The sequence below is a fragment of the Micromys minutus genome (assembly GCF_963924665.1).
Source record: "Micromys minutus genome assembly, chromosome: 2".
Classification (NCBI taxonomy): domain Eukaryota; kingdom Metazoa; phylum Chordata; class Mammalia; order Rodentia; family Muridae; genus Micromys; species Micromys minutus.
In genome coordinates this window covers 73519333-73542798 of record NC_137971.1, presented here as the reverse complement: position 1 = coordinate 73542798, position 23466 = coordinate 73519333, and the positions used below count along the sequence as shown (strand labels likewise).

Below are 23466 nucleotides of genomic sequence, written 5' to 3'. Positions count from 1 at the left end.
ATAGTTTGCTGAGTAGGTCTCAAGAGATTCAAATAGACTCACATAAAAGTATCATCTCTAGATGTTTTCAATGAGAGCACCTGACAGGAGGACCTAGAAACACCTGGCTATGGTTCTCCTTCCACCATTCTTGGGACTTCTCCCTCCCCAGAGCAAAGCTCCATGGAGTTACCTGTGTATTAAAGGTATGAACACCACAGGCCTCAATTTCAAGTACATGGTTTGGGAAGATCAAATTCCTGAACTTCATCTGTAAGTCTATATGAGCTAATTATTTCCCCATAAGAAACTTTCTGACAATATATACTTGGTTAATGCCAGGAAATCATTAACATTTTGTTCCAGAACAGGACAATGGGGAAAATAAGAGTGGAAGTTTGTAGGTAACTTCACTTTCACTGAATGAACTATAGAATGGTGTAATTATTTAGAACTCTATAGTCAGGTTTATGATCCTATAAACAGGAACTAGAAACTTCAGAACCAGGGACTAGTAGTGTAACAGTTAACCTGGAAGTGTAGTCTGGACTGAGGTAGCTCTTTGATCTAAAACAGGTCTAAAGAGTCAATTTAAATACTTCAGGTCTTATCTTCTTCCTTGCAGCCTTAAACTTTTAGAAACACTATTATATTACATTGAAATGTAGAGCTAGGCAATTTGAAATATGCCAACATACTAGTTGGTCTTGCTCTAGGTTATGAGTCAGAGAAGTGATAGGGTAGAATGAGAGTTTGAAATCTGTCTCTTAGTGACACAGCACCAATGTGCATCCTCTCCCATCAGAGTGGGTCAACGTAGCCCGGAAGAGTCCCATAAGAGCACCCAGAACAATTAAGAGGTAAGTATAGACTTGTGATTAATAGCACAAGGATCATTTGTCACTGGAAAAGCAGCAGCCACTGGAGTTAAGTCTTCAGGAACAAAAAGAGAGATAAAGGGTGAACAAGTGCTTATCTTGGTGGAGGACAAGGTATTAATTAGCAACACAATTTCTGTAACAACACAGGAAATTAGACCCTAGCTATTTGGATCAACTTCTTGATATAGACTTCTGAAGGAAGCTATAGAGCCTCCACTCTCCTTTTATATCCTCTAAACTAAGATGTATCTGATACAGTTCTTAGCAAACTCCTAAAAGTTCTACCCAAATATGAAAATCCATTGTCAGGTTGCTGCCAAGATCTCATATGGGTAATAGATAATACCATAAAAACTTTTCACCATTCATATATTTGAAAATATATGGATTCATTTATGTGCAAGAGTTTTGATAGTTGCTAGACAACTTGAGCACTAGTCTCAATAATTTAGTGAGAATTTTATTCTGAATTAAAAAAAGCCTCTACCATCTTGTTTATTAAAACTGCCAAGACTCATAGGGGAGGGGCAGACTGAGCATGTTAGACTGACTATGAGGTGAGAACAGATGAGTAGTTTATTTCTGTTCTCAGGCTTGTCTTGGGAACTGTAATTTATAGCTAAGAAAAGATTGCTTCCAAGAGCGGGACTAGGATCAGACTAACAGAGCACGTGGATGGCTAATGGGATGAGTGGAAAGACAAGCTCACTGTCAAAAGGTCTTCCTGAGCTCAGCACTCTTGGCCTTTAGTAGACTCTCTGGGGAGTAGACAGAGGGGAGTATGGCAGCAGCTTTTCTCTCATGTGGACTTCCCGGTGTTTGGTGAGAAAAGAGCTCTTACTGAAATGTTTGCCACACTGAGCACAGGTGTAGAGCTTCTCTCCAGTGTGGATTTGCTGGTGTTCTCGAAACCTTGTGTAGTTACTGAAGCTCTTCTCACAATCCCCACATTTGTGGGGATTCTCTCCAGTATGGACTCTGCGGTGGGCACTGAAGTGAGAACTGTTGGTGAAGCTTTTCCCACACTCTTCACACTGATAGGGCTTCTCACCAGTGTGGGTTCTCTGATGGATGATAAGACTCGAGCTCTGACTGAAGCATTTCCCACACTCCCTGCATCTGTACGGCTTCTCTCCAGTGTGGACTCTCTGGTGGGCTCCAAAATTTGAGGAGTCATTAAAGCTTTTCCCACAGTCAAGACATTTGAAAGGTTTTTCCCCAGTGTGGATTCTTTGGTGTCTGATTAGGCTCCTGCTCCTACCAAAGCACTTCCCGCAGACACCACACTTATAAGGATTCTCCTTCTGGTGGGTCATCCTACACACAAGACGGGCATTCCTTCCAGAGTTGTCTCCATATTTGAGAAGTCTGTATGGTCTCCTCCCCATGAAAGGCCTCTGATGCACCACAGCCTTCCCTGTATCTCTAGGCTGAGACATCAGTTTTCCCTGTCTAACTCCTTGAAGGTTTTCCCAGTGTCTTCCTGAGAAGTACTCCCTTTTACAGTATTTACTGGGGTTGGTATTTTGGGAAACAAATCTCTTAGGCTTTTCTATTAATGCCCTATGGGGCTCTGTGTCCTTAAATATTACCTGTGTTGGGGCTTCCTTAATAATACTTCCAACTTCAAAATCTGGAAAAGGAAAAGACAATAGAATTTCACAAAATTTCAGTATTAAGAAAAACAATTCACCAGGCCTACAATGCTTATGACCCTCTCATGTTTATGGCCTCACACCGTGACTTGACTGACCCACCATGGTTTACCCTCTCCCAGGTCTATAAAAAGGTCAATGACATTTGCTATAGTGTGGGGCCTCAACATTTTGAACTCTCCATTTGTATTCTGATTAACTTAGCAACAACCTGGTTTATCTCCTTCAAGTAGCTCATTCTGGCTTTCTTCTTTCACATCTATACCTCATTTGGATAAACTCTAATGGGCAACTCTAAATTCCTCATGATGTGTCTCAACTGTTCTAGTCAGGTTCTAGATTTCAGTACTATTTTCTCATGCCATCGTGTAGCTTGTTTTTTTGTTACCTCGCGGACCACAATAATAAAAATACTCTGTTTTACTGCCAAAACTGGAATTTTTTACTCTTCCATTTCACACCATTCACTGTAAGGTGCATCTTGGATTCAGCTTCTCTGTGGAGTTTTATGGGAAGCATGACATGTGCCCCATGGAGACAGAAACTTTGGAATGACATAGTTTGGCTCTGGCAACACTCTGGTCACTTGTTAATTGTGTTTTTGTTCTCAATTTTGAATTATGGGAAATTCACACAGAGAGAAGAATAAACAGTGTAATATGTATAAAGAACTTTCACAAACTACTTACTTACCTTTAACAGTGATCAATTTATAACTAATGCGGTTTCATCTCTATTCACACACACACACGCCCTGCTCTCTGCATAGACTACTTTGATGCAAATTCTAAAAGACACAATATTGCCATCCACAAACATTTCAAAAGCTGAATATCTTAGGCTCAATACAGCTTTGATTCCCAAACCCTTGTTCTTAAGCAACCATCTTGTTCCTACTTGTAGGTGTCAACATGACTTCCCTTCCACACATTGCAGTGAAAGTGCTGGTTAGTGGGCTAGCTACAGTGTGAGCTGGGAAGAGAAGGGCAGCCAACAGTCAGTTCATTAACTTTTATAAAAATCTGCAATGATGTCAGTTCTCCTTTTGAGGTTTTATCCTCCTCCTCTTCCTCCTCCTAAATCTTCCTTTATAGTCCAGCTACTGCCCCAACTGCTCCCCATCCCATACCTCCCCCCTGTATCCAAGAGGATGTCTCCACCCCCACCCCACCAGACCTCCTCACTCCCTGAGGCCTCAAGTTTCTGGAGGGTTAGGTTCATCTTCTCTCACTAAGGCCAGCCCTCTCCTAGTCCTCTGCTGTACATGTGTCAGGGACCTCATATCAGCTGGTGCATGCTGCCTGATTGGTGGCTCAGTATCTCAGGGATGAGAGATCTCAGGGGTTCAGGACAGTTGAGACTGCTGGTCTCTTATGTGGTCACCCTCCTCCTCAGCTTCTTCCTGCTTTTTCCTAATTCAACCACAGGGGTCCCTGGCTTCTGTTCATTAGTTGGGTCTAAGTATCTGCACTTGACTCTTTCAGCTGCCTCCTGGGCCACTCAGAGGGCAGCCACGGCAAAGAAGTCAAGGAATCACTATTTGCAGATGATATGATAGTATACATAAGCAACCCCAAAAATTCTATCAAGAACTTCTACAACTGATAAATAGTTTCAGCAAAGTGGTTGGATATAAAATTAACTCAAATAAACTAGTACTTTTATACAAATGATAAACAGGGTGAGAAAGAAATTAGTGAAACAACACTGTTCACAATAGTCATAAATAACACAAAATGTCTTGGGTTAATTCTAACCAAACAAGTATAAGATCTGTATGACAAGAACTTCAAGTCTCTCAAGAAAGAAATCGAAGAAGACCTCAGAAAATAGAGAGATCCCCCATGCTCATGAATTTGTAGAATTAACATAGTAAAAATGACCATCCTACCAAAAGCAATCTACAGAGTCAATACAGTCCCCATCAAAATCCCAACACTATTCTTCAAAGATGTGGAAAGAGCAATTCTCAAAGTCATCTGGAAAAACAAAAAACCCAGAATATCAAAAACAATTCTTAACAGTAAAAGAACCTTTGGGGGAATCACCATCCCTGACCTCAAGCTGTACTACAGAGTGATAAAAACTGTAAGGTATTGGTACAGACAGGTTGCTCAATGGAATAGAACTGAAGACCCAGAAATAAAGCCACATACTTATGGACACTTGATCTTTAACAAAAAGTTAAAAATATACAATGGAATAAAAAAGCATCTTCAATAAATGGTGCTCATCTAACTGGCTCTCTGTATGTAGAAAGATGAAAATAGACCCATATTTTTCACCTTGCACAAAGCACAAGTCCAAGTGGATCAAGGACCTTAACATAAAACTGGATACACTGAATCTAACAGAAGAAAAAGTGGCTAAAAAGCCTTGAACTTATTGGCACAGGAGGAAATTTCCTGAACAGAATTCCAGTGGCTCAGGCTCTAAGATTAAGAATTAATAAATGGGACATTATGAAACTGGAAAGCTTCTGTAAAGCAAAGAACATAATCAATAGGTCAAATCAGCAACTTACAGATTGGGAAAGAATCTTCATCCCACATCCAATAGATGGCTAATATCCAAAATATATAAAGAACTCAAGAAACTAACCTGCAAAAAGCAAAACAACCCAATCAAAAAATGGGGTTAGAACTAAACAGAGGATTCACACCAGGAATTTTGAATGGCTGAGAAGCACTTAAAGAAATGCTCAAAAAAAACCAAGTACTGACAAAAATATATTCGTATACTTTTATGTAAAAATGCTTAAAATCTGTACATTTATCTTTGTTTTTTAAAATAAAGTTGTTCAATTAAAAAAAAAACTCAAAAAAAAAAAAAAAAAAAAGAGAAATGTTCAAAGTCCTTAGTGATCAGGAAAATGCAAATTTAAATGACCCTGAGATTCCACCTTACACCAACCAGAATGGCTAAGATCAAAAACTCAGGTGACAGCAGATGTTGGTGAGGATGTGCAGAAAGAGGTTTTCTTTTTGGATCCAACATTGCTCTGGGAGTTAGAGGAAGTCACAGTCTATTAAGCTGATTCACACAGTAACTGATAAATTTGATTACATTCTGGAGGTCACATAAAATATTCACAAGGACTCTTTTTATAGTCATTAAAAAGGAAGCTGGGACCAGAAAGATGGTTCAATAGTTAAAGAATGGGTTGTTTTTCTAGAGGACTTGGGTTTACAGCTTTCAACTATGTGTAACTCCAGTTCCAGGGAACTAAAACCCTCTTCTAGCCTCTGTGGACACCAGACATGTGCACATAACAAAACACCCACAGATCTATAGAGCCAAATTTGTTCGAGGTGCAGAGTTTAGCAGAGATGATGAGCCACGGCTTAGCTGTGAGGAAGCTTAAGGGGCATGTAGGGCACAGCAAGGAGTTTTGTTTCAGAGTAAGCCTAGAGGAAGAAGACAGTAGCATACACGCCTTGAAGGATAGGATGAGCACAGATTAAGTACAGCTTAACAAAACACGGGTGAGAAGCTAGACAGGATGGCACATGCCTGCAATCCCAGAGCTCAAGTGCTATAGGCAGGAGGATCAGGAGTTCCAGGCCAGCCTGGGCTACAATTGGGGCCTCTTTCTTTCTTTCTCTAAAAAAGTGGGTGAGAAAATTTGGTTTTGAGACTTTTACAGTCTGGGTAAGGAGCAGAGAAAGCCAGGACTAGAACAGGGGCTAAGGCAGTAGAAGTAGGCAGGCAGAGGTGAGTCTACTCAGCCATGTCACCTCTCCGGGTGTAAGTGCTGAGTGTAGACGTATTAAAATGCTCTTTAAAGGACACCTGTGGGTTTTAAATGTCTATGCTTGAGCTAGTAGTTTAGCTGCCAACAAGCACACCACGGGGCCGCGGCAAGCAGGCTGCTGAAGCTCAGGAGCAGAACAAAGCCTCTCATCTTGCCCCTGCCTATCCCTTTCCTCACAGCAGTGAGATGTTTCTGATTGGAGTTTGCAGACCTTCCTCCTCCTTCAAGTATTCTTTAAAATGTAGAATCTCACATTCTTCTCTATAGTTTTTCCAGAAACAAAACACTGTCTGACCTACCAAGACAGAAACCAAATCTAAAGTCCCCAAGTCTGAATCAAAAGAATGTGAGCAACCAAGCCCTTCTTTGGAAGGGAAGTACCATGAGAACAGGACCCAGTTTTCTTAGTTCTATTTCCCTTTTCTTCTAACAGCAAACAGCACTCAAATATCTTCTGAGTGAATACATGTGCAGTACACATGAGCTATGTGCCAGGTGTAGTGGTTTTCGGAAGGTGACATTTTCTCCTCACTCTGACCAGAAGCCCCATGAGCTTACCAGCTGTGCTTTGCAGTAGGCCTGTAGGTCCTTCAAGTTCTGGCTCTTCTATAATTTCCTCCTCACTCATTCTCTCGCTGCCAGAATCTTCTAACACTGCCTCCTGTGAGGTCTCCTCAGGTTCCCAGGTTGTAGGCTCTTGGGGTTCAACCTCAATATGTCCCCTTTCTTGTCTTGAGAGTAATGGCGTTTCTTCTGAAGTGCTGGTGGAAAGGGCAGATGTACGGCAGTTAACTAGGGCATCCATCTCCTTGTAAAATGCACAGGACTCCAGAACATGGCCATTCTTCACTTTTCGGTAACTCTTCTGAAGGCTCTTGAACTTGGTTCGGCATTGTTCTGGTGTCCGGAGAAAGCCACACTCTCGAAGTTGTTCAGCCACAACTCCATACAATTTGCTCTTCCGATGACAGGCTTGAAGTGCTTCATAAAACCGGGTCTCTTGAAGGATATCAAGAAAAGTCTTGGTTTCTTCATAGCCCCAATGCACACCTGCCATTCAAGAATAAAGTTTAAAAATATAAGAAAAGGAGCCTGGCACTCTTCTGTTACACACATTATATAGTGTGACAGAATGCAAGGTTTATTCAGGGAAGAGCATTGTGAACACTGCCTTCTGGACATGACAGGGTACTGCACGCATGAACTCACGGCAGGGATGACTATTTGTAGACCTATACAGCCAGTCAAAATTCTAGCAAAGGTGTGTGTGTGTGTGTGTGTGTGTGTGTGTGTGTGTTTTCTCCAAGCCCTACTAGCACTTAACAGCTTTTGGAAGAGAGAAAATTGTTCTTTTTTGAGACGTTCCTACTGGTAGGTTACCCACGCTTTAGAGAATGGTCCCATACCCCATACTCACGTACATAAGGACAGCACTAATTGTACATAGTGGGTTAGTAAACAAACATATAAAAACACATGAAGTTGGGATGGGGACTTTTTGGGGAGTTGGAGGAAACTGGTGGATGTATATGATCATATTTCACTGTATTCATTTACAAACTTCTCAAGGATAAAGAAAATTATGAGTAAACGTTCTATTCATGATAGAAACAGGAAATAAGGAATATCCAGAAACAAGCTTTGTTAAAAGCAGAAAAGCCTATGTTAAAATCTATAATTCTTTATTTAAACACATTAAAGTAACTAGAAAAAATAAGATGCTGTGTTTCTGGACACAAAGATTCAACCTGCACAGACATCAATTTTTAAATAATTAGCCAAAATTTCCAAAGGGTTTACTGGAAGAGTTCCTATAGTCTCCCATATTGACACTGCCATGGAGATGAACTCAGGGACTTAGTTCCCTACAAGTGTCTTTTCCAAGTAGTTCAGAAAAATGGATTATAACCCCAAAAGAACAGACTGAAACTTTTTTTTACCAGTTTTCCTTGAGACTGAGAGCTATGTCCAAGTAGCTATGGGTTTGATAACCTTTTAATTAGAGAGAGAGAGAGAGAGAGAGAGAGAGAGAGAGAGAGAGAGAGAGAGAGAGAGAGCGAGCGCATAGACAGCAGAATAAACTCCTCTCAGTAGCTTGTTAAAAGTAGCTTTTTGTGTGTTTTTGAAAAAGTAGTGGCTAGCCTCAATATTTACTGGATGTGTCCAGCCTCATTACTGACTGGATTCCTACACTTGAGATGATCCCCAAGAGCTTGACCCTTGTGTCTTCATATTGGTGATTACTTGTACATGCAAGACAATCCTTCCATTTGTCTGAAGATTTGTGATTTTCAGCACATAGCCTCATGAACACCTGTGGATTTTCTAGTTTATTTTCCTGTTGTATTGATTTATCATCTTTACAATGAACCAGAAAAGACAATGGTAATAACTGAAGCATTTCAGCCTTTTTAGAGCACCTTCACCTGTACCCCACTGAAAGCCAGTGATAACCCTGTGAGGTTTTTGTTTTTTGTTTGAGACAGGGTTTCTCAGTGTAGCACTGGCTGTCCTGGTGCTCATTCTGTAGACCAGGCTGGCCTTGAACGAACAAAGCTCCACCAGCCCCAGCCTCCCCAGTGTCAGGATTAAAGGCATGTGCCACCACCGCCCAGCTAACCTTGTGAGTTCTTAATCATGTATTTCACATGAGAAAATTAAGCCCAATGTAGATGCCCATGATGCATCTACAGTCACACAGTTATTAACTGGCTGTTTAATTCTGTGTCTTGGTTCTCAAATATTCAACAAATTTTCACAGGGTATCTTTTCAAAAAGTTTTTTTGATAAGGTCTTGCTGTGTAGCTCAAACTAGTCTCAATCTCAGTCCTCCTGCCAGGTCCCAAGGGCTGGTTTACAGTCTGCAGCACCAGGCTTAGTCTCCTTGTATTTTAATGCCTGTCCTATCTAGGGTGCATTTCCTACGATGAGGATGTGTTAATTCTGGTTTAGTAAATCTGTAATTAGTGATATATTTAGATTTGTTTTTACTGTCTTACTCTTGCGTGGTGCTTTGAATGAGAGTGGTCCCCACAGGCTCATAAATTGAATGCCTGGTTCCCAGAAGATAGCACCAGGAATACATACTAATGTGATAGGTTTTTGGAGAAATGTGGAACTCTTTGGATAGGGAAGTGAGTGAATGCTCGCAGTGGGGCTTAATGGGCCACTGAGTAGGGACATGGAGAACAGTAGTGTTGAGAGCTGTGTATACTGTGGAGGCTTACTTCAAGAGCTTTCCCAGGGGAACAATTATTAGCTGGAGACCACTGGGTGGAAAGCATTCTGGTGATATTGTGGTAAGGAATGTGTCTGCTTTTTGCACTTGTCCTAAGAATCTGAGTCTAACTGTGAGTTTTGGACAACTTGCTGGCAGAGAAGATTTCAGGACAGAATAATGCTGAATGTATCATGTAGGTATCAGTGATTACTCTTATGTGGGACTATGATGAGAAAGGACAAGCAGGCAAAAGGAAATGTAAATTTTACTATCTGAGGAGAAAAAGCACCAGGAGTGCTGAAGCCTAGTCTTGTGTTCAGAGAGAACTTTAAAAAAATAAAATAAAGAGTAGTGTCCTCAGGACAGCATCCAGTTTAGTTAAGTTTCGACTTATAAAAAGGAAACCCAGGAGTGGTGGTGCACGCCTGTAACCCAGGAGTGGTGGTGCACGCCTGTAACCCAGGAGTGGTGGTGCACGCCTGTAATCTCAGTAGCTTTGGGAGGCTGGGGCAGGATTGTGCTCAATAGTTCAAGGCCACCACTGGGTGTCAGGCTACCCTGTGGAAGTGTGGCCATGGTCATTGTGAGACTAAGATCTTGCCCCCCCCCCCCTTTTTAAAGGAAATGTCAATGAGTCTTCTGCTCCTAAAACAAATGAAAGCAACAAATCAGAGCTTATGTAAATGTAAGAGGAGAGGGCCAGTACTTGGCAACTCAGCCACAGGATTCTGGCTTTAGAGTCTTAAAGAATATAGGTGTAAAAGGGTTGTGAAATCTTCCTGTCCAGTTAAGCAAAGCCACTAGGGACAGGCATATGGCAGGGTAGTCCTTGTATGGAGGTCCAGAAAGGCCAGTGTGAAGTTGTGAAGCCCAGACTGTGTTAGAGACTCTAGGATGTTGGAGGTACCCAAGCCATCAGATGTTTGCAGGGAGCTGCACGTAGGGAGAGAAATCTGCTTGAGAGAAGTGTGTAACAGTTAGCAATGATGGAAGAGAAGAGCCATCAAACTACAGGATTTGGAGTTTGCCCTGCTGGGATTTGATCTTGCTTTGGTCTAGTATTTCCTCACTATGCCCCATTCCTCCTTTCAAGATGTGTTATTCTATGTTGAAAGTATGCAATTTGCTTTTTAATTTTACAGGTAGTTATAATTAAGAGACTGCCTTGACTCTGAGAAGAGACTTTGAACTTTCAAATACTCTAGAGACTGAAAGATTACGGGGACTTCTGAAGTTAGACTAAATGAATTTTATTATTTTACAACAAGCCTGTGGGGGCCTAGGGAGTAGGAGGTGATGGTTTGAATGAGAATGGCTTCCATAGGCTCTTATATTCGAATGCTTGGTCCTTGGTTGGTGGAACTGTTTGGTAAGTGTTAGTAGATGTGGATGTGTTGGGGAGAGCATGCCATTGGGGAAGGCTCTGAGGTTTCAGAAGCCCACAATTTCCCTATTTAGCTAGCTAGCACTCTCTCTCTCTCTCTCTCTCTCTCTCTCTCTCTCTCTCTCTCTCTCTCTCTCTCTCTCTCCCCCTCCTTCTCCCTCTTCCATCCTCCCTCCCTCCCTCCTTCTGCCTTCTGCTTGCTGATAAGGATGTAAGCTCTCAGATGTTGCTCCAGCATCATGCCTGCTTGCCCACTGCCATGTTGGCCATGGGTTCTAACTCTTTAGAACTGTGAGTCCCAATAAACACTTTCTACAAGTTGTCTTGGTCATGGTATCTCTTCAGAGTAACAGAAAAGTAACTAAGACATCTTGTTTTTGTATTTATGTATTTAGAGAAGGGGTTTTGCTCTTAGTCCAGGCTACTTTCAAACTCTTGATGTTTCTGCTTACCAATTTCAGGCTTTACAGCTGCATGCCACCAGGCCTGGCTCTTACTATTGCTTTTAAGTAACTAACTAGTCTGTTCTGTGTTCTATTTACTTTCCTTTCTTGGATTTTAAACTGGGTAGAAAAAGTTTGTTTCATTTCTTTACTCCTTTATACTGTTATTGATTGTACTGTATGGACTAATAATGCATTCTTCATTTATTAAAATACAACTGGTTATAGCAATCCTCAAATAATACTGGACACTTTGAATTTTTTCACTCTATTTACTTTCCTTCTATAGAAAGGAGTATAATGAATATAATTGATTACATATGTGTATATGAAAGCCTGCAGCAATGTATGTGTAGTATGTGTTCCTGGTACTCAGAGCCGGAAGGTGCTGGAGTCACAGGAACTGGAGTGACAGATGGTTTTGAACTGCCTCATAGATGACAGGAACTGATCCTGGGTCCTTTAAAGAGCAGCCAGGGCTCTTAACCACTGAGTCATCTCTCTATCCTGACTCCCAAATGTTTAAAAACCAGGTTTCACTCTAACCTGAAGAAGAGCCTGCAGGCTCCTGAAAGCTGCACCCAGGCTACACTGGGGACAGCAGCAAACACCTAATTGCCCTTTCAGTTGTGGGACATCACGGTGAAAACAGCATGGAGTGTAAGAGCCATCTCCAGGGTTAGTCTATTGTAATGCTCTCCCCATAAGAACACACTTCTATCTTCATATCAAGAAAGAAAAAAAGGAAACAGTACAATTCTTACCACTCAGATTTTGAAACAAGATAGGGGCAGCACGGATTTCAGACTTTCGGATAAACTCAATGCCTACTTCATCACCATCAGAGTCTTCAGCACCTTCTTCCTCCTCCATCAAACTGAGCTGCTCTTGAGCACTAATGGCAGTTCTCTTTAGTGGGAGAGAGATCATGGCCTTTGGCCTCTCAGAAGATGAAGTGTGGGCTGTAGGGTTTAACAAGGCATCCATGTCCTCAAAGAAGGCACAGGGTTCTAGCATGTGGCCATTTCTCACTTTTCGATAACTCTTCTGAAGACTTTTGAACTTGGTCCGGCACTGCTCTGGTGTTCGGAGGAAGCCACATTCTCGCAACCATTCAGCCACAGCACCATACACCTGGCTATTTCGGGGACAGGCTTGGAGTGTTTCATAAAAGCGAGATTCCTTGAGAATTGCAAGAAAAGTCTTGGTTTCTTCATAGCTCCAGTGCACACCTGCAATTTTTTCATCTTCTAAACCCCACTGCTGCTGTTCTCGCCACACTTTCCCTGCATTCCTTGCTGGGCTCTGCACAGCATGCACTGATTTCTCTTTGATGTAGTTGCTTTGCAGGACACTGTTCCTCTTATTTGATGAATGTAGACCCAGAGTCCATGGTTCCTGTTTTTGTTCCAACTGGGCTATTTTGTTAGGTGCAGATACAGTGTCTCCTACAGAAAGAGAAATACAGTTCACAGTAGGTACAGATATCATTACTACACACCCCAGCCTCCTGTTACAACATGTTCTCCTGGATTATGTTTACACTAAAGCCTTCCTCAGCCAGGACCATGCACACTGTAGTTATTTAAATGACTTCTTTGGCACAGAAATCTAGAAATGACATAATCTTTCTCATATATTCACTGCTTCCATCTAGTTAGTTCTTTCATGAATGCCCTCAAGGGTGAGAAAGTTTTCATTACTTTTGACTCTTTCCTTTGGATGATACTGTATCATACAGTAGCCCAGGCTAACCTAGAACTCACTATGATGACTTCAAACTTCTAACAATCTGTCTGCGTCAGTTTCCAAGTGCTAGGATTCTAGTCTTGAGCCACCACAGTGAACTCAGTATTTGTTTTCTTTACTTATATACACATGCCCTAATTCTTTCCTGTCTCAATGTACACACACACACAGACACACACACACACACAAACACACTACTAAGTGAAGAATTTTTATTAAACTAAATTAATCACAGAATGGTACTGCAATTAAAAAGAGAAAATAAATTAGAATCGACATACTATAGACATAATATTCTGAAATAAATCCATTCATATATGGTCAACTAATCTTTGACACGAGAAGAAGAAAGTTTGTTCAATGAATGGTGAGTGAAACTGGACTATTACCTATAGCACTCAGAAAAACTAGCTTGAAATATATAAAATACCTACATATGGGGCTGGGGATGTTCAGTTTGCAAAGGGCTTGCTATATAAGCACAAGGCTTTGAGTTTGATCCCAGCATCCATGAAAGTCAGGCATAGTGACAAGTGCTTGTAATTGCAGCAAAAGGATCTCAGGTTCAGTGAGAGACCATGACTTAGAAAGTGTGGTGGAAGAGAACTGAGAAAGACAGCAGACACTGACTTCCGGCCTCTGTACGCACCGCCCCCATGCATATATGTGACCTAACTGTGGGTCCTGAAACCATAAAGTCCCTAGAAGAAAGCACAGGGAAAAGGAATTGACACTAGTCTTGGAAATGGATTTTTTCCTTTGATATAACAACCAAAGCAGAGGCAATAAAAGCTTAAGCACAACAGAAAAATAAGAAAGCAAAGTAACTACAGTCCAGGCAGAAATACTTACAACCATATATATTGTAAGAGGCTAAAACTGAAAATGTACAAGGGATCATACAATTATTATAAAACATCTGATAAGAATGGGCGAAGAATTTGATGTGCAAATGGCCAACAGGCTCATGAACAGGTACTCAGCACCATTAAATAGTAGGGAAAAGCAAATCAAAACCATGAGTTAGCTCACATGTCACAGTGGTTAGCGTCAGAGAGATAAGCGGTGCTGGTGAGGAGGTACAGAGTTAATGAACCCATGTACTGCTGATGGGAACTCACCGAGCCATTGTGACAACAGTAGGGAGGTGACTAGAAAACACTGAACTACAACTACCATGCACTTCTAGATATGTTTACAAAGAAAACCAAACCACTGTGGAGGTGCCAGCTCTCACATTGACTGGGACACCATTTATAGTATCTAAGGTATATAAAAACCCCAAATATTTATCAATGGACAAATGAAGAATATTTGAAAGAGGCTCTTCCAGAGGATCTGGGTTTTGATTCCTAGAACCTACGTGGTGGCTCACAACTGCCTATAATTACAGTTCCAGGGGATCTGATCCCTCTTCTGGCCCCCCTGAGCATCAGGCACACATGTGCTACACAGACATACCTCTAGGCAAAATACTCATGTACATAAAATTAAAAATGAAAATAAAGGATATGTGAAAATATGAAAAAATTATTTATAAAATAAAGCATAAAATTATACAAAGAAGGAAATTCTAATGTTTTAGATATTTAGGACCTGGAGGGCATTATATCAAGTGAAACAAACCAGATGATGAAAGACAAATGTCATACCACTTTGGCTTTATATGGAATCTTTTAAACACCCTCAGTGTGCGGAGGAACAGAACATTGGTTCCCAGAGGGTCTGAGGTGGGCAATATGGACAGATACAAAGAATGCACCTCAGCATTAAGCAAAACACACTCTGGGGCTCTAATGATGCCTATATCTTAGAACGGGGTACTTCAGACCTATCATTGGCTGAGAGTAGATTTTAAGTGTCCTGCTTTTAACGATGTGAATGATGGATGTGTTAACTGTGGTCATTACTATAATTTGTATATAAAATAATAAAACCTCACATTTTAATTACATACAGTTTTATTTATCAAATAAACAATCAGTCTGGAAAAATTTGGCAGAAGAAACAAATGTTCAAACAAAAACTTTGATAAAGACAAATCAAATAAACAATGCAAAACAATTGTTCTTAAAGAGGTTAAAAGTATGTATACAATGTATGTACAATGCCTAAGGAGGCAGGAAGAAGGTGTTGGGATCTCCTGGACTTGGAGTTACATGTGATTGTGAGCTACCATGTGGGAACTAGGAAACAAACTTACTCTCCTGAAAGAGAAGCCAATGTTATTACCAATGAGCCATCCCTCCAATCCCAAACTAATTTTTTTAAAAACTGGGATTTTGAGACAAGGTTTTTTATTTTTTTATTTTTTGTGTAGCCCTGTCTGCTCTGGACCTCGTTGTGTCACTTGTGTGCCTGTGTGTGTAGGAGTTCGCTTGTGTGCCTGTATGTTTAGGGGTTCAATTGTGTGCCTGTGTGTGTAGGGGTTCACTTGTGTGCCTGTGTGTGTAGGGGTTCACTTGTGTGTCTGTGTGTGTAGGGGTTCACTTGTGTGCCTGTGTGTGTAGGGGTTCACTTGTGTGCCTGTGTGTGTAGGGGTTCACTTATGTGCCTGTGTGTGTAGGGGTTCACTTGTGTGCCTGTGTGTAGGGGTTCACTTTTGTGCCTGTGTGTATAGGGGTTCACTTGTGTGCCTGTGTGTGTAGGGGTTCACTTGTGTGCCTGTGTGTGTAGGGGTTCACTTGTGTGCCTGTGTGTGTAGGGGTTCACTTGTGTGCCTGTGTGTGTAGGGGTTCGCTTGTGTGCCTGTGTGCGTAGGGGTTCGCTTGTGTGCCTGTGTGCGTAGGGGTTCGCTTGTGTGCCTGTGTGCGTAGGGGTTCGCTTGTGTGCCTGTGTGCGTAGGGGTTCACTTGTGTGCCTGTGTGTGTAGGGGTTCGCTTGTGTGCCTGTGTGTGTAGGGGTTCGCTTGTGTGCCTGTGTGTGTAGGAGGAGTTCAATTGTGTGCCTGTGTGTGTAGGAGTTAACTTGTGTGCCTGTGTGTGTAGGGGTTCACTTGTGTGCCTGTGTGCATAGAGGCCAGAGGCCAATCTCAGGCAACATTTCTCAGGCACTGTTTTTCTTTTTTTCTTATTTTCTTTTTGAGATAGAGTCTTACTATGCAGTCCTGGTTGGTCTGAAACTTAACCAGAGATCTAGTTGCTTCTGTCTCCTGAGTGCAGGCTTTAGAGACTAGACCACCGCACCTGGCCTTTTATTTTGTATTTTTAGAGAAGTTCTCTCACCGACTTGTAACTCATTGATAGGCTAGGCTGGTTTGCCAGTGTGCCCTAGGGATCCACTTGTCTCTGCTCTGCTCCCAGGATGAGGATTATAAGAACATACCACTGCATCAAGTTTTCTTGCTCTGTCTCTGAAATAGGTTGTGAGGATTGAATTCAGGTTCTCATGTTAGCACTTTACCAAATAAGCAATTCCTCCAGCGTATCCACCATTTTTTTGTATGTTGGGGAATTAAGTATCTCATTGTTGGGTAGGCTGCACTGGCTAGTCAGTGAGCTCCTGGGCGCTGTCTGTCTCTGCCTCCCCATCCTGGTTTACAAGCACATGCCACCAGTCCTGGATTTTAAAAATGTGGGCTTTAAATGCTTGCAAGTGCTTTATTGACTGAGCTGCTTCCTCACCCCTGGCCTATAATATTATACATTCATCTGACTTGTGAATAAAAGCTCCCATATTAATGAGATAACACATATCTCTCCTATTAAAACAGATGAAGACAGTCCTCTGATTATAGAGTGAAACTCTAGTGGTCACCTGTGTGCCTGTGCACCTAAATATGCTACCAAGGTTACTGATTTAAATTATTTTTATTTATTAAGATTTATACCCATCCAACAAACATTTAACAGTTACTCATTCACCTGTTAAGCAGCTCTATATTAAGTGTTGAGGTCATTATTATTGAATAAAAACAAGCTGTGGAAAGACCTGGTGATTTCACAGACCTTCAGTGGATGGATCTGAGTTTGTATTTCCTGTGATATAAATATGGCACTTATATCTAACACCTGTTCAGTGCTCCAATTACTATTATGATATTCTTCTGGAAAGAGTACATGAATAAGGAAAGGGAACAGCTATGTAGCTACACTGGGTGATCCGTGGAGATCTGCTACGCCAGGAGTTCTCAAGCTTACTAATGCTGCAACTCTTTAATACAGTTTTTCATGTTGTAGTGACCCCCAACCAAAACGTTATTTTTGTTGCTACTCCATAACTGTGCTTATGAATTGTAATGTAAATATTTCAGAGATTATCAGGCTTGCCAAAGGGGTTTTGACCCACAGGTTGAGAACTGCTGCTTTAAGCAATAACATTTACAACTATTACTCACCAGTAGGAATGAATATATATGAAATCTGCTGGTCCATTGTTTTAAAGGAAATAATGCTTACCCAGGGAAACCATGCTGCCTGCACTTTCCTTCCTGATTTCATGGTAGTGATCTCTGTGCCCAGGAACTTGCTGTAAACTCTTTTTGTAGGAAAAGCTTCTCACCGTGTGGACATCTCTCACTGGTTCCTGTAAGAACACTAACACCAGTGACTACCGAGACAATTGCAAGGGTCTCTGAAGGATCATCAGCCACAGATGAAGCAGAGCCCTCAAGAATAACTGAGTTAAGGAAATACGTGTGTATCATGCATCAGGTTAAGAGGAAGATACAGTAAAGAATTAGGATGAGACAGCATAACAGCTGATCCAGCAAGGGGTTCCATTATGAGAGGACTGAGTCCAACCTCCTCTGTTAAAGAAATGAAGGGGAATCTTGGAAGAAGCATAAGCAATGTAGGCTAGCATAGAAAATACCTGACTGAATTCCCTAGAAGGAAGGCCAGGGAGGACAATTACAGTTCACCTGGGAGTAAATTACCTGGGTTGTCACTTCCTCATCTACAGCATTCCACTCATCACTAGGGACAGGAACCCAGACAGAAGAAAGAGCTAGAAAAAGAGAAGAAACAATTATTGCTTATAGTATTCTGAAGTGTGTGTGTGTGGGGGGGGTGGGGGGGAGTCACTCTGTAGACCAGGGTAACCTGCAACTCAGGGAGCTACCTGCCTCCACCTCCTGAGTGCTGGGATTAAAGGTGTATGCCACCACACCCAGCAGCTGTTTCTCCTTTTAAGAAATGAAAAGATATTAAAACCTACACATAGAAATGATTATTAGTGGGTTCAGAGCAAATGTACCTTATCCTGAGGCTGGACTCACAACTCAAATGGTTCAGGAACAAGCTGGTAAAATGCATAAGGAGAAGGTTGGGACCAGGGAACTGAAGGGCACAGCCTATATGATGATGGTGCTTCAGTTTGAGATTGTAGCACTTGGAGACTCACTGTTTCTGACTTTTCTAAGAGAAGGCAGATGTGCTGGATAGTTTTTCTGTAAACTTGACATAAGCTAGTCATTTGGGATGAGAGAACCTTTATTGAGAAAATGCACCCCTACACCTCCACCAGACTACGAGCCTGTAAACAAGTCTGTGGGTTTTTTTTTTTTTTTTTTTTTTTTTTGATTGCTGGTTGATCTGGGAGAGCCCAACCAATTGCTGACAGCATTACCCCTAGGTAGGTGGGCAGAGATGGCACAGGAAAGTAGGCTGATCAAGTCATGAAGGACTATTTGGTAAGCAGATCCTCCACGGCCTCTGTATCAGCTCCTGACTTCCTTCAATGTGGATGTGGAAGTGAAGTAAACTCTTTCCACCCTGAGCTGCTTTTGATCATGGTGTTCATCACATGGATAGAAACCCTAAGGAAGACACCAGAAACCTGGGACTTCTGTAAAATCTCAAGTTGTAAACCTAAGTACAAAGAACAAAACCAAAACCCAGACCAAACCCTTCAAATCTCACACAACAATCCTTTGTAGATAAAATATGACAAGTCCCGTTTGGTATACAGGTTATCAGTTTGTCATCCCTCATATAAGTTGACAGTTTAAGAACCAAGAACTTAGTAAAGTCCTGCCAACACAGCAATCAGTACAACCATGGGTACAGTAAACATTTAAAAACAGCTCCTCAGGGTAGGAGAAAAGTGAACTTTTTATATAGCAGATTTGGTCTATCTCCTCCTCAGAGTTCACTAGGGAAACTGAAAAATGTAACTTGCTTATGAGCATATCTCAAGCTTGAGCTACCTGCTTTCTACAGAGGTAAAAACAAAACCAAAAAAAAAAAAAAAACCCCACATCATTTTTAAAAATTACATTTTATCTGTGTATTTTGAGTGTGTGTTTACACATGCATGCCATGAATTGTGTATGGCTGCTAGAAAACAGCTTTCAGGAGTTGGCTCTCTCTTTCACCACGTGGGTCTTCAGGATGAAACGTATGTCATTAGACTTGGCAGGAAGCATTTTTACAAGCCCCCAAATAATTTTCTTGGAAACAGCAGAGTCTCTGAAAAGCGTATGGCTGAAATCACATTCCTTCAGAGCTAACCATCTTCCTGAGAAATCTAGTCCTCAGATTTCTGTTCTCTACTCCTCAGTCTTCAAGAAGCAAAAAAAAAAAACAAAAACCTTTTAATCATCATGGGTCCCATTGAGTTTATCGGCTAAAGTTATTAGAGCTACGTAACCCATATGATAAAGGGAGGTAGGATGCTAAGGAATGCTCCAGCTAATTCAGAATCCACTAATATTTGCAGTACATTATTTTATTTAGGGTTGGATTCAGCAATGGAAGCATAGCTGTTGTGAATATTTCTTATTTTTTTGAGTCAGAGTTGAAGTTTAAGAATAATTTTGACATTATGGGAGGAAATAAATAAAAACGGAAGAGCTGTGTTATGAACTCAGGTCTGCTTGCCTCTTCCAGCCCAGGATCTTAACCTCTAGGCATTAATCTTTGTTTTCATGCTTCTTGCCCAAGATCATAGTCTTGGGGCAGGTAAGACGTGAATGAAGTCTTTAGATAGGATCCTTCCACAACTCACTTCTGGCCTGGGATGAAGCCACACTTCCGGAGATGGAAAGGTAAGTAGACTGGGAAGAACAGGGCATCTCTTGCCCTTATATTTGACTTTCTATATTCACATGGAGGGTAGCTCTGCATGCTGGTTGTCTTAGTATTTTACTGCTGTGAAGAGACACCATGACCAGGGAAATTCTTATAAAGGAAAACATTTAACTGGGGCTGACTTACAGTTTCAGAGGTTCAGTCCATTATTATCATGGAAGCAAGCATGGCAGTGTGCAGGCAGACATGGTGCTGGAGGAGCTGAGAGTTCTACATCTCAATCCACAGGCAGCAGAAGGAGATTGTGTGCCACAATGAATGTAGCTTAAGCATAGGAAAACTCAAAGCCTGACCCCAGAGTGACACACTTCCTCCAACAAGACCACAAGCTACTCCAACAAGGCCACTCCTTCTAAAAGTGCCATGCCCTTTGGGCCAAGCAATCAAACACACAATTCTATGGGGATCATACTTATTCAGAACACCACACTGGTGTCCCTTGTTTGGGAAGTCTCACCATTTATCCCTCTCATACATCATTCTGGGATGCCTTATCTTGTGAGTCAAGTTTTGGAATAAAATTACCTTGTTTCCATTTCTCAATAGTATTTCAAGAGCACATTCAAAAGCACATATACACACGGCATGAGTAGACACAAAGTGAACCTTGAGTGGACATTTTAAAATAACTGAATAAGATTCAAAGCTTCCCTGGACAATCTAAGTTTCCCTAATCTCCATCTTTATGAACCCATTTTATTTTGGTAGCAAATATTTCTGACTCATTAAACAGGTGAAAAAGTTGTTTCAAATATTCAATTTATTTTTCAAATGGATACTGAAGGGACCTCTACCAAGCAAGCCATAGTGTTAGGGACACAGTGTAAACTGCACGGTCTCTGACCAGGATGTACTTTGAGTCCTTACCATTCTTAGATAATGGCCTATGCTCCCTTTTTTGGTTCAGCTGTTCTTGGTGTCCTGAGTGGAGGCTTCCAGCTTCCTCCTGAGAAACAACCCTGTGCTGCGTCTCCAGTTGCTCTGGCTCAAAGTCAGCTACTTCCCACACAGTTCTAGGTGGGGCTTGCTTCTCTGAATGCAGAGGGCTACTGACCTGCAAAATAAAGTCAACATCAACTTTATTGGAGGAAAGGAACTGCAGATCAGAGTGAAATCCCCCAACAGAGACATTAAGGGGCAGAAGAACTGGGGAAGAATAGAATCTCCATGGTCTGAAATGGGCCCACAGTTGTTTGGGAATATGGGAAGAGGAGAGTGCTCTTTATATGTATATTTTTTTGAGGAGTCATTATTACAAAGTCCTTTTATCCAACAGTGTGCAGAACACTAGTTAGTCAGAACACCAGTGAAGCGAAGACTTACAAAATCAACTCCTGAGCACACCCTGTGCAAGGTGAAACTGTAAACCTGTCAAGCACTGCACACTTCACTCGCTTAACAATAGTGTTGAAAATAACTGTAGACCAACAAACAAGGACATAGAAAAATGACAATCTAGCAGTTAAACTGGATGAGTGCCAAGGACCATGGCACTAAGCATATTTCATAAGACGGTTAGAAAAAGCTTAGGGAGGATTTTGGAGTATCCCGAGATGTCTGCCTCTCCCACCAAAGACAAACCCTGTGAGGCATTAACTATTAATAATGACTCTAGAGTTTTGGTAGAAACATTATATTGAGGATTAGAACACACAAACCACACTTTTAGTTTAATTCGCAAGATCAACTGAAATTCTCTCCTCCATTTAGTATGAAATTCAGGTCTGCTTTTAGTGGGATTCGGCTTACGGATCATTTCAAAGTCCCGTTTATTCTCTAATAAACTCTTCTTCCGGAAATGAAGCCCTGCCCACCCGCCCTTCCCACCAAGTCACTTTAAAATCCTCGCTCACCCGCTTTCGGAGTCTTCTGGTTTCTTTCTCCAAATGCACTACTAGGGCCACTGCCTCCTCTCCGCTTTCTGGACACTGCTTCTGTGCCCAGGCCTGAATTTTCTCAGGCAGAATGGTGAGAAACTGTTCAATTACCAGCTGCTCGAGGATCTGTTCCTTGGAACGCATTTCTGGCTTCAACCACCGGCAGCAGAGTTCCCAGAGTTTACTGAAAGCTTCATGGGGTCCTGTTACATCCTCATAACAGAACTGCCTGAAGCATTTTCGAAAGGATTCACATTCAGTGCTGCCTGATCTTTCCAGAATGGGCTCCGACGCCCACTCAGAGTCCTTTCCCACTTTCATGATGAGGCACTCCTCAACTTCCACATCGATCTGAGGGTTTATGACTGTAGTCATGATCCAACGGGGCCAACAGGTCTAGTTCCAAGTCAGGGCCCAGAGCAGCTTCCAAGTGCCCTCCGCTTAATGTCCTTGGGAATATGGGACGGTAGGGAGATAAATGATAGCACGTCAGCTGGAACAAGGAACTCCAGGCTGATTAATCAAATATGTACAAATATGTCTCTTGAAAAGGTGAATGTGCACCCACCCTAAAAGTCTGCAAACCCGGCCTCCTATCCAATCAACACGCGCCCCCTCCCATGAGGTTCTTTAGGGTGCAAGGTCGGAAAAGAACCAGGCGCTGGCCTGGAAGGGAACCCAGGAGACTGATGCTGGGCGGAGGAGGCGCCGACCAGGAGGGGGTGTGTCCGCGAGGCCCCGGGGGGCGCGGCAGGCCCAGGGGTTCTGGTCCGGGTCCAGGCTGCTGCAGACACCCAACACCGGCGCGAATGCAAGAGTATCCGGGCTCTCAGCAGCGCCTGCAGCGCTCGGGGTTCCTTCGCGCGAGGATGCGGGAACCTCGGCCTGAGGGGAAGAAGCTATGGGACGAGGCGAGGCCTCGCGGGGGGCGGCAAACGGCTGGCGCACAGCATCATCAGCTCCGCCAGCGGAGAGCGCGGGGGGCGCTGGGAGTCACGGCCACGCATGCGCCGTTCGCGACGGGGTGGGGGCCGTGCGAGTCTTCCTTGCGGGCAAGGGAGAGCATGCATGGAAGAGTCTCGCGAGAGCGTTCAGTACCGCGACTTGCGGCCCAGGGACTTTGGGAATGAGGGTGTGAGGGATGTTCAGGGCCGAGGGGAATGCAGAGGTCGGACCCTATTTCTCCGGACGAAATGTCAGTGCGCGTCCTGCCTCAGGCCGGGCAGACTCCTCTGGCGGCTGGAGTGATTTATTTTTAGTGGAAAGGGTTCAAGGGTGTGTGTGTTGAGGTTGGGGGTAGGAGGATGGAGGGACTCCTTTGTGACAACTGGCGTGGGGTGGGTGGGGGTGGGATTACAGTCAGGATCTGGCTATGTATGGGAGGCTACTGTCTGGGGACCTTGGTTGGAGCCAACACTCCTGAGGAAGGATGTGTGGCTGACCGTTCAAATATATGGTCAAGAGAAATTTTATTTTCATTTTGGGGACTCTCT

At 42.5% G+C, this 23466-nt stretch overlaps 1 protein-coding gene across 1 annotated transcript; it reads right to left on the bottom strand.

Moving 5' to 3' along the window:
* Positions 1-1606: 1606 nt before the first annotated feature.
* On the bottom strand, positions 1607-22348 carry ZKSCAN2 (zinc finger with KRAB and SCAN domains 2; the record flags this gene model as incomplete). Its single annotated transcript, XM_080913003.1, has 7 exons — positions 1607-2493; positions 6828-7319; positions 12081-12764; positions 17463-17589; positions 17942-18012; positions 20964-21150; positions 21950-22348. The coding sequence occupies 7 exons, from the start codon at positions 22346-22348 to the stop codon at positions 1607-1609; spliced, it is 2847 nt and encodes a 948-aa protein (XP_080769129.1).
* Positions 22349-23466: the final 1118 nt, after the last annotated feature.